The sequence below is a fragment of the Dreissena polymorpha genome, chromosome 2, assembly GCF_020536995.1.
Source record: "Dreissena polymorpha isolate Duluth1 chromosome 2, UMN_Dpol_1.0, whole genome shotgun sequence".
Lineage (NCBI taxonomy): Eukaryota > Metazoa > Mollusca > Bivalvia > Myida > Dreissenidae > Dreissena > Dreissena polymorpha.
Window position 1 is genome coordinate 132,255,044 of NC_068356.1, and position 13,870 is coordinate 132,268,913.

Sequence of the window (13,870 nt, forward strand, 5' to 3'; positions counted from 1 at the left end):
GAAGGGTCTGTCTGGCTCAATATTGTGGATAGCCAAATTTTTCTTTTTATGTCCCCCTGTCTATACTGGGGAACATATTGTTTTTGCCCTGTCTGTTGGTTTGTTTGTTGTTTTGATGGTTTGTTGGTTTGCGTCAAACTTTAACATTTGCCATTACTTTTGCAATATTGAAGATAGCAACTTCATATTTGGCATGCATGTGTATCTCAAGGAGTTGCACATTTTGAGTGGTGAAAGGTCAAAGTCAAGGTCATCCTTCGAGGTGAAAGGTCAAATATATGGGTCAAAATTGCTCAGTTAATATACACTATAACTTCATTTTGCAATATTGATGATAGCAACTTCATTTATGGCATGCATGTGTATCTCATGGAGCTGCACATTTTGAGTGGTGAAAGGTCAAGGTCAAGATTATCCTTTAAGGTCATGGGTCAAAATTGCTAATTTAATTTACACTATAACTTAGTAACAACTTCTCATATGCATCGAGCTGCACATTTTAAGTGGTGAAAGGTCAAGGTCATCCTTCAAGGTCAAAGGCCAAATATATGGGGGAGGGGCATAGTGTTTTACAAACACACCTTGTTTGTGTCTTAATTCTTATTATTTTTTAAAATTATGGGTGATTTAGAAGCCAAACAGAAACTTATCTATCCAATTTCTTTATTTGTAGCCATTGGATAATTTGGCAATAGGTAGAGTAGGCCCTGAAATGGATCAATTGGAGTCAATCTGTCGGTTTGTAGGTTTGTATGTTGGTCTGTCGGTTTGTCCACATAAATGGAAATTTCTGGAGCAAATAAGGTTCACGTTCTAGAACGGAAGGATTACATTAAAACGTACATCGTGATCAACACATTTTTTCTTTAAACCGAGCTTACCAAGCATTTTGGTTTCAAGAGTCTTGTTTGTAACAATGTTGGAGGTTATTTATATAAATTACTTCTTTTATATCAAGAAATCTGGTACATTAAGTTAAATTGTGTTTTATGTGGATTTTTATGCCCCCTTTCGAAGAAAAGGGGGTCTATGGTTTTCGCTCTGTCTGTCAGTCTGTCAGTCTGTCTGTCAGTCTGTCTGTCTGTCTGTCCGTCTGTCACACTTTTCCTGTCCACTCTCTAATTCAAATAGTTTTCATCCGATATTTACCAAACGTCAGATGTTGTATCTAGACAATATCTAGGTCAAGTTTCGAATATGGGTCATGCCAGGTCAAAAACTAGGTCACAGGGTCACTACGTGCATTTCAAGGATTAAGCATGGTGTCCGCTCTCTAATTGAAGTAGTTTTCATCTGATCTTTACCAAACTTGGTCAGAAGTTGTACCAAGACAATATCTAGGTCAAGTTTGAATATGGGTCATGCCGGGTCAAAAACAAGGTTACAGGGTCACTTAGTGCATTCCAAGGATTAAGCATGGTGTTCGCTCTCTAATTGAAGTAGTTTTCATCTGATCTTTACCAAACTTGGTCAGAAGTTGTATCAAGACAATATCTAGGTCAAGTTCGAATATGGGTCATGCTGGGTCAAAAACTAGGTCACGGGGTCACTTAGTGTATTTCAAGGATTTAGCATGGTGTCCGCTCTCTAGTTTATGTGGTTTTCTGATTTATTTTGATATTCTAAGACATTTTTATGCCCCCAAAGGAGGGCATATAGTGATCGGACTGTCTGTCCGTCTGTCCGTCACACTTTGCGTTTAGATTTCGAAAAATGCTCATAACTTCTATGTCGCTTCAGATAGCAATTTCATATTTGGCATGCATGTATATATGAACAATGCCTTTCTATACGCACACAAATTTTGACCCCTGTGACCTTGACCTTGAACTAAGGGTCCGCGTTTAGGTTTCAAAATCTGCGTTTAGGTTTCGAAAAAAGCTCATAACTTCTACCAAGCGTTTATAGGGTGCATAAGTCATCCTATGGTGACAGCTCTTGTTTTATTGTTGGAAAAGTAAGGTATATTTAATTGTATTTAAATGGTGTTGATTTATTTCAGAGCCTTGCTCTGTGAAAAGGGGGTTTATTGCATGTTCATAAATGTCTCCCCAGGTTAGGCTTTGCAGTCCCCACAGGCTAATCAGGAACAACAACTTTCAGCCTTAACTTTATCTATGCTACTTATCAGGAACAACAACTTTCAGCCTTAACTTTATCTATGCTACTTATCAGGAACAACAATTTTCAGCCTTAACTTGATTCATGCTAATAAGAGACTTCCTTGATAACTAAATTATCATAAAAACGGTGTCTTCCTGCTGAGATCTACAGCAACATGTGGGTGCGTTATGACCTCCAGATCTAAGGTCAACCCATGACCTAGGTCATAAATAAATTTAATTGATTTTAATTAAGCAAGCGATTGCCCCACAGGTAGCCACAGCTGAGATCTACAGCAACATGTGGGTGCGTAACGGCCTCCAGATCAAAGGTCAACCCATGACCTACGTCCAGTGCCACTTCTGCTACTCAATGGTGGACGCTGACATTTACCTTATGCAGGTCAGAGTTTGTGTCTTATCCAGTGGCCTAAATAAGGCCCTTTTATCTAAGAAAATTTCTTCAAATCATTCTTTTATTCCCCTATTTTAATATTTATCTCATGCAGGTCAGGGCTTTTTTAGCTCACCTGAGCACAACGTGCTCATGGTGAGCTTTTGTGATCGCTTTTTGTCCGTTGTGCGGCGTCAACATTTGCCTTGTTAACTCTCTAGAGGCCACATTTATTGTCCAATCTTTATGAAATTTGGTCAGAAGATTGGTTTCAATGATATCTTGACTGAGTTCGAAAATGGTTACGTTTGCTTGAAAAACATGGCTGCCAAGGGGCGGGGCATTTTTCCTCATATGGCTATATATGGCTATTGTAAAATCTTGTTAACACTCTAGAGGCCACATTTATTGTCTGATCTTCATAAAACTTGGTCAGAAGATTCATATCAATAATATCTTGGATGAGTTCGAAAATGATGCCGGTTGGTTGAAAAACATGGCCGCCAGGGGAGGGGCATTTTTCCTTATATGGCTATAGTAAAACCTTGTAAATACTCTAGAGGCCACATTTATTTTCCGATATTCATGAAACTTGGTCAGAAGATTTGTCCCAATAATATCTTGTTATCTCAGGTGAGTGACTTTCGGCCTTACAGGCCCTCTTGTTTTCTTTACCACTGACCTTAATAAGTACCTCTATTCAATAAAATTTATTTAAAAAGGTTGCTTTTATTTTAAAATTTAAATTTTACCTTTTGGTGGAAGCAGACATTTACCTCATGCAGGCCATTGCATTTTTCTTTACCCAAGGCCTAATTTAGACCCCTTTCTTAAAGAATTTGCCTCTAAATCATGCTTTTTGTTCCAAACGTTCAATTTTACCTTTGCAAATGTCTGACTGTTTCAATGATTTTTTGCTTCATTATTACCGTAATTACTCTATGTTTTCGGACACCCGTTTTTTTAGCAAAAATAATTAAATTATTTTTTGTGACTTAATTTTCGGACACACGAGTTTTTGTCCATAATTAATGTCTCTTAGTTTTTGGACAGTATATTTTACAGCGCTATTTTACCAAATTTCGGTCCTGTTTTCGATATCTAATGACACTTTGATCATGGGCTTTTACAACCAGATTAACATCATAAAACATAGCAGGCAACAGACCATTACATTTGTGTTATTGGGTAAATAACTTTGTAAACTGGTATTAAACAATGGTTTCGCCTGATAGCATAAGCATTATGACAATTACCAGGGGTAGTGCCAATTAACAGTTCAATAATCTACCGCAATGGTACTACCGTAGTACCATTGTACTACTACCCTTTCTCGGTAAAATAACTGTGATAAATAATAAACGCTTCAAAGTGTGATGCACCCTATTACAAGTTTTATGAACAATGGAAGGTGTTAGACTACAACTATCGGAAATGAACAAACACAGAATTCATAGTTTGCTTTTTTATTCCATTAATTACAGGTTCATACTAGCGAGTATCGGTAAATCACATGCTCATCTTTGAACTCGTTGGTCAGAGTACAACCTTGAAGTAACTTTCTGTCGAATAAATTAAGCATTTAAAATTATTTAAAATGCAGTGAAAACATATATAACTGTATTTAGCTCACCTGATTGCTCAGGTGAGCTTTTGTGACCGGTCTTTGTCCGTCGTCCGTCCGTCCGTTAATATTTGTTCGTAAACACTCTTGAGGCCACATTTATTGTCCGATCTTTATGAAACTTTGTCAGAAGCTTCATCCCAATGAAATCTCAGTCGAGTTCGAAACTGGGTCGTGCCGTGTCAAAAACTAGGTCACTAGGTCAAAAAAAAGAAAAAACTTGTAACCACTTTGTTTGTCTTTATGATATGTTGGTTGAGTTCAAAAGTGGTTCCGGTCCGTTAAAAACATGGCCGCCAGTGGGCAGGGCAGTTTTCCTTATTTGGCTATAGAGAAACCTTGTAAACACTCTGGAAGTCACAATTTTTGCCCAATCATCACGAAAGTTGGTCAAAAGATTGGTTTTATTGATTTCTCGGACAAGTTCGAAAATGGTCCAGATCGGTGAAAAAACATGGCCGCCAGTGGGCGGAGCAATTTTTCTCTATATGTATATAGTGAAAACATGTGAACACTCTAGAAGTCACATTTTTTGCCCAATTTTCATGAAATTCGGTCAGAACATTTGTTTCCTTGATACGAGAGTTGAGTTGGAAAATGGTTCTGGTCAGTTGAATAACATGGCTGCCGGGGGGGGGGGGGGGGGGCCGTTTTCTTATATTTATATAGTAAAAAAAAGCTTGTGAACACTCTAGAAGTCACATTTTTTGCCCAATCATCATAAAACTTGGTGCATAGATTTTTATATATATCTCAGATGAGTTTGCAAATGGTCCCGATGGGTCAATAGACATGGTTGCCAGGGGGGGTGGGGCAGTTTTTCTTATGTGACTATATAGAGAGAAACCTTGTGATGGAACACTATAGAAGTCACATTTTTTGCCTAATCATCGTGAAACTTAGTCAATACATTGGTTTTATTGATTTGACAAGTTGGAAAATGGCTTAGATCGGTGAACAACAAGTCTTTTCAACTGACCATAAAAGGTTTTAGGATTGGTCTTTGTCCGCTGTCCGTCCGTCCACATTTGGTTTGTAAACACTCTAGCATTCACATTTCTCAAGCATTCTTTATCAAAGTTGCTGAAAGATCTCAGTCAAGTTTGATGATGAGCAAAATCACATAATTAATGCCATAATTATTGCCCTTAGATTGTCCAAATTTTCATTATATTATACGAAATCCTTTTAAGCAAAGTTTGATGTTTGGGGGGTCAACTAAAAATATAGGTCACCATTTCAAATCTTACAAAAACAAAAACACTCCCTACGCAAGAGTTTTGGTTCAATAATGATGAAACTTGACCAGGATGTTTGTCTGGTCAATATCTAGGTCATGTTTGACATTAGGTAAAGATTGAATGAACCGACTCCTCTCAGGTGAGCGAACTAGGGCCATCTTGGCCCTCTCGTTTATATTATACGGCATGGTATTTTACAAGCGTGTGCCATTACCGGGAGTCGTTGATACATTGACGCTATTTTCGGTCACTTCAAATTTCGACTCTTAAGTTTACTGACACCTGTATTTTGTGAATATTTTTTATATCTAAGTTTTCGGACATATTTAAAAAAAATTATTTTTAAGTGTCCGAAAACATAGAGTAATTACTGTACCCTTAACGGAATGCTAGGTCCTTTCACCCATTTACAAGAAGTTGCAAATAACTTGGTTCTCTTGTAGGTGTGTGCTTGTAGACTGGATCCAGACTATTTCGTTCAGACTGTGATAGACAGGTAAATTTTGAATTACCAAGTTACTGTTTTTGGTTGTTTGTAGAAAAAATAATGCAAAGAATCTTTGACAATTGAATAAATAATGCAAAGAATCTTTGACAATTTTTTTTTATGTTATGAGAAATAAGTGGTTTTACATTAGCGACTGGGTCTAATTTAATCCCATTTCTAGATTTGACATTACAGACTGGTACTCATTTAATCCCATTTTCAGATTTTACAATCCAGACTGGTTCACAATTTATCATATTTGCAGGCTTCACTTTACACACTTGTTCTTATTTTATCTCTTTTCCAGGTTTCACTTTAGTTACTTGTCCTCATTTAATCCGGTTTCCAGGTTTTACAATCCAGACTGGTTTTCATTACAGATGTATCCAGGTTTCACTTGTTCTCATTTAAGTCAATTTTTTTAGGTTTCATATTTCAGACTGGTTGTCGTTCAATCCCATTTCCAAGTTTTACATGGCTGAATGTTTATTTCCCCCAGTCTTTACTATGGGACATAGTGTTTTTGCCCTGTCTGTTTGTTGGTTTGCGTCAAACTTTAACATTGGCCATAACTTTTGCAATATTGAAGGTAGCAACTTTATATTTGGCATGCATGAGTATCTCATGGAGCTGCACATTTTGAGTGGTGAAAGGTAAAGGTCAAGGCCATCCTTCAAGGTCAAATGTCAAATATATGGGGGGGGACATATTGTTTCACAAACACATCTTGTTTATCATGTCATCCCATTTGCATGTTACACGTTAGCGACTAGTTCTCATAAAATTCCACAAACAGGATTTACATAACTGACTGAATGTCATTTAATACCATTTGCCAGATTAACAGAATGGTTCTCATTTAATTTCATTTGCCAGTTTCACATTTTAGACTGTTTCTCATTAACCCATTCTTAGGTGTCATATTATGGACTGGTTTTCACTTTATCCCATTTCTAGGTTTCACTTTATTGACTGGTTCTTATTATATCCCATTTTCAGGTTTTGACATTATCAACTAGTCATTAAATTCCCATTTCCCAGTGTTCACATCAGTGACTGGTTCTCATTTTATCCCATTTCTAGTCATCACATTACAGACTGGTTCTCATTAAATCCCATTTCAATGTTTCACTTTAGCGACTGGTTCACATTTATTCCATTTCTAGGTTTACCATTTCAGACTTTTTATGCCCCCCTTCGAAGAAGAGGGGGTATATTGTTTTGCTCATGTCAGTCGGTCCGTCCGTCCACCAGATGGTTTCCGGATGATAACTCAAGAACTCTTAGGCCTAGGATCATAAAACTTCATAGGTACATTGATCATGACTGGCAGATGACCCCTATTGATTTTCAGGTCACTAGGTTAAACTTTTGCAATATCCAAAATAGTAAAATGGTTTCCTGATGATAACTCAAGAATGCTTAGGCCCAGGATCATGAAACTTCATAGGTACATTGATCATGACTAGCAGATGACCCCTATTGATTTTCAGGTCACTAGGTCAAAGGTCAAGGTCAAAGTGACTCGAAATAGTAAAATGGTTTCTGGATGATAACTCAAGAATGCTTATGCCTAGGATCATGAAACTTCATAGGTACATCGATTTATGACTGGAAAATGACCCCTTTTGATTTTCAGGTCACTAGTTCAAAGGTCAAGATCACAGTGACTCGAAACAGAAAAATGGTTTCCGGATGATAACTCAAGAATGCTTATGCCTAGGATCATGAAACTTCATAGGAACATTGATCATGACTGGCAGATGACCCCTATTGATTTTCAGGTCACTAGGTCAAAGGTTAAGGTCACAGTGATTCATTAATTGTGTTTGTCCAAAACTTTAACCTTGGTTAAAGTTTTGCAATATCTAAAATGGTTTCCGGATGATAACTCCAGAATGCTTACGCCTAGGATCATGAAACTTCATAGGTACATTGATCATGACTGGCAGATGACCCCTATTGATTTTCAGGTCACTGTCAAAGGTCAAGGTCACAATGACTCGAAACAGTAAAATGGTTTCCTGATGATAACTCAATAACGCTTATGCCTAGGATCATGAAACTTCATAGGTACATTGAACATGACTGGCAGATGGGGCTATTGATTTTCAGGTCACTAGGTCAAAGGTCAAGGTCACAGTGACTTGAAATAGTAAAATGGTTTCCGGATGATTACTCAAGAATGCTTACTCCTAGGATCATGAAACTTCATAGGTATATTGATCATGACTGGCAAATGACCCCTATTGATTTTCAGGTCACTAGGTCAAAGGTCAAGGTCACAGTGACTCGAAACAGTAAAATGGTTTCCTGATGATAACTCAAGAATGCTTATGCCTATGATCATGAAACTTCATAGGAACATTGATCATGACTGGCAGATGACCCCTATTGATTTTCAGGTCACTAGGTCAAATGTCAAGATCACAGTGATTCATTAATTGTGTTTGTCCAAAACTTTAACCTTGGTTAAAGTTTTGCAATATCTAAAATGGTTTCTGGATGATAACTCAAGAATGCTTACGCCTAGAATCATGAAACTTCATAGGTACATTGATCATGACTGGCAGATGACCCCTATTGATTTTCAGGTCACTGTCAAAGGTCAAGGTCACAGTGACTTGAAACATAAAATGGTTTCCTGATGATTACTCAAGAATAATAAGGCCTAGGATCATGAAACTTCATAGGTACATTGATCATGACTGGCAGATGACCCCTATTGATTTTCAGGTCACTAGGTCAAAGGTTAAGGTCACAGTGACAAAAAACGTATTCACACAATGGCTGCCACTACAACTGACAGCCCATATGGGGGGCATGCATGTTTTACAAACAGCCATTGTTCAATTTTAATTCCATTTGCAGGCTTTCACATTGCAGATTTGTTCTCAATTTATCCTATATCCAGGTTTCACATAAGCGTCTGGTTCTCATTTGAGCCCATTTCCAGGTTTCGCATAAGCGACTGGTTCTATTAAATCCAATTTGCAGGTTTCACATTTATTATAATTTACAGCCTAGTTCCCATTTTTCCCAATTGTAGGTTTCACATTAGTGACTGGTTGTCATTCAATCCAGAACCTGGGGCCAGGATCTACAAAATGGAAAAGGAACAAGAATTGGCCATTGTTGAGGGTGTTTTGCAATTTTTCACCATGCTGCTGCATATACGGACATATTTAGGTGAATATTTATTTTCGTAACAACTGACTGCTGCGTATAATTTCCCTTTTCATACACTGCTGAAAAGAAACAGTGGGCAATTGTAAAACACAGACTACTGTAGCATGGTATTATGCCTCCCATGGGCCTTTTTTCATCTCTTTGGTTCCTGAACCCTCATGTTTTGCAAAACTTTTAAGTGGAAAAGTCAAATTATTATACCCGCCTTGTTTGTGTCGGAGCCATTCTCTGAGCTAGGATAACCCTTTGCATGCTGGGAAATTTGTCGTCTGCTAAACTGTTGTCTGCTAAATTTCTACAATTAGCATTTTCTTCGATTTTTTTTCAAAAAATCAGAATAGCAAACAGTTTGGATCCTGATGAGACGCCACGTTTTGTGGCATCTCATTTGGATCCAAACTGTTCGCAAAGGCCTTCAAAATCCGGTTCCAGCGTTCAAAGGGTTAAAGATTTTCGTTAAGCGAGTTTCACAAGAATGGCTTAAGGGAGTCCATTCAATCTTTATTATGTGTAATTCCAAAATGTAAATGAGCCTATTGGACATATTTGATGACTCTAGTTTAATATTATACTAAAAAATTAGTTTTATACATACTGATTCAAGGGCCTTTTAACACTTGCATATAAGCTATAAAAAGAGGTTGCACCTCATAAAACTTATATATTTTCATCAAACATTTCTATGTTTCACATTACGGACATTCTTCTCCCCCTCTTTCAGGCATGGAAGACAAGGAGCTGACACGTCTAGAGATGGCCACCTTGCTGTTTGTGGCCGACCGCCAGCACAGCCAGCTCATGGACCTGGTATAAGCATTAAAGACAACATTTTTTAGTTAGGCTAGTATGCACATACATAAAAAACTTGTAAATTTCACTGTGTACGCACAATAAATCAACAACAATACACCAATAGATAAGAAACAAGCTTATTCATGTACCAACTCAGGGCCTTACACACTTGCGTTATAAAGCAATAGCAAAATTTGAACATACAATATCTTTAAAAAATGGTGATTTATTTTTATTTGTAGTCCAAACAAATACATAAAATGTACAGTAATAGGATGATGAAACATTTATTTCTACATTATTTGTATTGGCTTCTATAGGGTGAAGTATATGTTAACAATTCAGATGCCTGAGAAATCGGGGATGACAGGGCACGGGAAGGACCTGTTCGAGCCCACGCTCAAGGATATCTCCTATTTCAAGGCGCCCAATTTCGAGCCCGGGGGAGGACTGCAGCAGGGGACCTATGTTCCGAAAGGTTGCTTATCTTGTGGTTTAGTGTAAACATATTTATTTAAGCTGCATTGCATCAAAAGCACCAGGCTTATTGTCCCCTACCGGTGAAACCGGAGGGGACTTATGGTTTGCACTCCGTCTGTCTGTCAGTCCGTCACACTTCTGGATCCTGCGATAACTTTAAAAGTTCTTCATATTTTTTCATGAAACATGAAACATGGATAGATGGCAATATGGAGATTATGCACGTCATTTCATTTTGTTCCTACATCAAAAATTGTGGTTGCTATTGCAACAAATAAAAAAATAATTTTTTTACTGACAATGGTGGAGTTTCACCGGTAGGGGACCATATTGCTTGGAAATCTCTTGTTAAAGTCTGTTTTCTGGGTAGAACCAGTGCTTGATGTCATTTTGGGGGGGGGGGGGGGGGGGGGGGGGGGGGGAGATCTCAATATAAAAAATTCTAAAACCTGTTACAGTAGTTTATGATTTCATATTTACCTGTCAAGATATCTGAATTTATCTCAAAGGTTTTGGCAACAGATTGTCTTCATTTCTTAGTTAAACATGGACGTTGTATATGAATCATATTCTAATATTAATTGATTTCCTAATATTATTCATTTCTTAATAATATCATTTCCTAATATTCATCATTTCCAAATATTAATTATTTCCAAATATTTGTTGTTTCCTGATATTCATCATTTTTCTATATAAACTATTGCCATATATCCATTATGCTAATCATTTCATGATATCAATCATTTCCCAATATTAATAATTTCATAATATGTATCATTTTTAAATATTAATGATTTCCTAATAGTCATATCCTAATAGTTATCATTTCTTAATATTAATCTTCTCTGAATATTAATCATTTTCTAATATGTTTAACTTCCTAATATGAATCAATTCCTTTTTATGCCCCCATTAGGGTGGCATATAGTAGTTGAACAGTCCGTAAGTCTGTCTGTCTGTCCGTCCGTCAGTCTGTGCGTCCGTCCGAAATCTTTAACATTGGCCATAACTTTTGCAATATTTAAGATAGCAACTTGATATTTGGCATGCATGTGTATCTCATGAAGCTGCACATTTTGAGTGGTGAAAGTTCAAGGTCAAGGTCATCATTCAAGGTCAAAAGTAAAAAATACAATCCAAGGGAAGTAATAAGCTTTAAAAGGGAGATAATTTCTAAACCTGCCAAGTGATATATTTAAATTTTATTTCAAAGCGGCGCAATAGGGGCCATTGTGTTTCTGACAAACACATCTCTTGTATTAATCACCTATGATATGAATCATTTGCTATTATCAATAATTTCCTAATATTAATCACTTCCTAAGATTTATCATATATGTATATTTATAATTTCCATATATTAATTGTGTCTGTAAATTAATCATTTCCTAATAAATCATTTGTGCATATCCAGATGAGCTTTGGGAGACAGAGTTTGATCCGGTGCACGTCTTGTTGAGATCCGTATACAAGAATGACTTCCAGTCAGCTATGGACAGATACACAGAGTTGTGAGAATTCTCTTGACTTAACCCTTTCATGCAGAGAAGCAAAGTAAAAATGGCTTTATGCAACCAGCATAAAGCCATTATAGCAGTCTGTACAGGTTTTTGCTGTTTGCTGCTTATCAGCACCTTTCAGTTAGAAATGAAGCCTTTAAAAAATGTTCAAAGTCTTTTTCATGAACAATACATATTAAATAATATATGCTCCACTTGTCTGTATCACAGGTGGTTAGCGTGTGGCTATGATATTAATTAGTGAAAACATCAATTAGTGACCCAGCATTTGTAAAAATATTGCAAGACATACACATTTCCAGAAAGGAAATTCGTTTCTGCGTTGAATAAGACCGAGATCATGAAAATCGCTGCACAATTGATGAAGATATGGCTGTTCAAAGCAATGCACCCCGTTTTGGGGTGATTTTGAGTTGCATACCTTGTTATATATATATTTGATAAGGAATTTTTTTCATAAAATTTAATTTTTCGTTATAATATGATTATTTATCATTCAAAATGATGTTTTCATTAATTAATATCACAGCAACACGCTAACCACCTGTGGTCTGTATTCTATTTCTGTCAGATATCCAAGTCGACATGCAAAGTGAATAATTCTAACATTTTAAAACTAATATAAAGTTATAAAATCGACTTATAAACACATTGAAATTATGTGTCTCTTACTCATAAAACAATTCATATTAAATAATGTATGGTCCAAATATCAGTTTACCGTTAAAACATGTACAATTTTCTTTCATTCCTTGTCTTGAAACAATTTGCAATTGGTACTTTATGATCTGATTTTCAGTTTACGAAGGAAGGGTAATTTCAAGGGCAAGGGCCAGCCCTGGCCCCCTTTTAAAGCCCCTGGAAAGATTCAGGAATGCTACCGAGCCATGTACAGGATCCTTCACTGCAAAACCATGCACTCTCTCATCTTTACCGTCCTTCAAAAGGTGAATGTTACACTCTTTCGTCTATCTTAACCATCCCTCAAAAGGTGAATTAAAAACTCGTTGATCGTTACCATCCTTTAAAGGGTGAATGAAACACTCTTTGATTTCAACAGTCCTTTAAAAGGTGAATGTAGAACTCATAATACCGTAAAAACGCAGTCATAAGTCGAGATTTCTTACCTCCAAAATTTGATTAAAAAACCGGTATCGACTTATGAGGTGGTCCATGAAAAAAATAATGAAATTCCATGAAAAAAATAATGAAATTCGACGAAGATTGATCCCTGCGGCAATAGTTGTTGTTGTTGTATAAAAAAAATCGTTGATTTACAACTAACAAAACGTCGTATTTTACTGATACTTACCAATTAATATAATCACAGTTTGCAATTACTTTTGTTTTTATTTTGATAATTTAATCCAAAGTCTTCATGTAAGCAGGTGTTGTTTTTTTACTGTTCATGTAAACATGAATCAAGGACATCCTTTAAAGTCTCGCGAAAATTCGCAATTTTTGTGAATCGACAGTTTGACGTCATCAAAGGAAAGCCGTTTCCTGTCAAAAAGCCATGAAGAACACCTTTCTCGCCGACAAAATTGGATTCCTTTGTTTAGAGAAGCGATATGCTTAACCAATCGCGTGTTTGTAACTTGCTTGCAATCGTCCCATTATGCTTGAGCACGTGTATGGCTCCGCCTTTGAAACTGTTTCAGAGAAAAAGGTGGAGTTAGCGGTCTCTTGGGAATGTCAATCATTGTTATAAAAACACATTTTACCGAGACACTAATCAATTGTTTTGACAGTCAGATTAAAAGTACAAAGATTGGATTACAGTGATAATATTGTTTCATCGGATTAAAAGCGGAAAATAGTTTGTGGATAATTACTATCGTGGATTATTGAGTGCAACCATTTATTAATTAGATAAACAAAAACACAACTGGACTTACGATAAATCTTTGAAAATGCCTGGCAAACGCAAACGCCAGGCTTATGACAATGCATTTAAAATACGTGTGATAGAGTTTGTGGAGAATTTAAATAATAACAGTGCTGCTGAACGTTTGGTATAAGTGAGAAACTAGTGCGT

At 36.6% G+C, this 13,870-nt stretch overlaps 1 protein-coding gene across 1 annotated transcript in view; it reads left to right on the plus strand.

The window, feature by feature from the left end:
* The window catches only part of LOC127869037 (E3 ubiquitin-protein ligase UBR3-like), a 90,341-nt gene that overhangs the window by 20,124 nt on the left and 56,347 nt on the right, over positions 1-13,870 (plus strand). Inside the window, exons 11-17 of the mRNA XM_052411290.1 lie at positions 2,377-2,505; positions 5,805-5,857; positions 8,898-9,037; positions 9,759-9,844; positions 10,175-10,307; positions 11,727-11,823; positions 12,632-12,779. Coding sequence (XP_052267250.1) covers positions 2,377-2,505; positions 5,805-5,857; positions 8,898-9,037; positions 9,759-9,844; positions 10,175-10,307; positions 11,727-11,823; positions 12,632-12,779 — 786 coding nt within the window. The remainder of the gene's footprint in view (positions 1-2,376; positions 2,506-5,804; positions 5,858-8,897; positions 9,038-9,758; positions 9,845-10,174; positions 10,308-11,726; positions 11,824-12,631; positions 12,780-13,870) is intronic.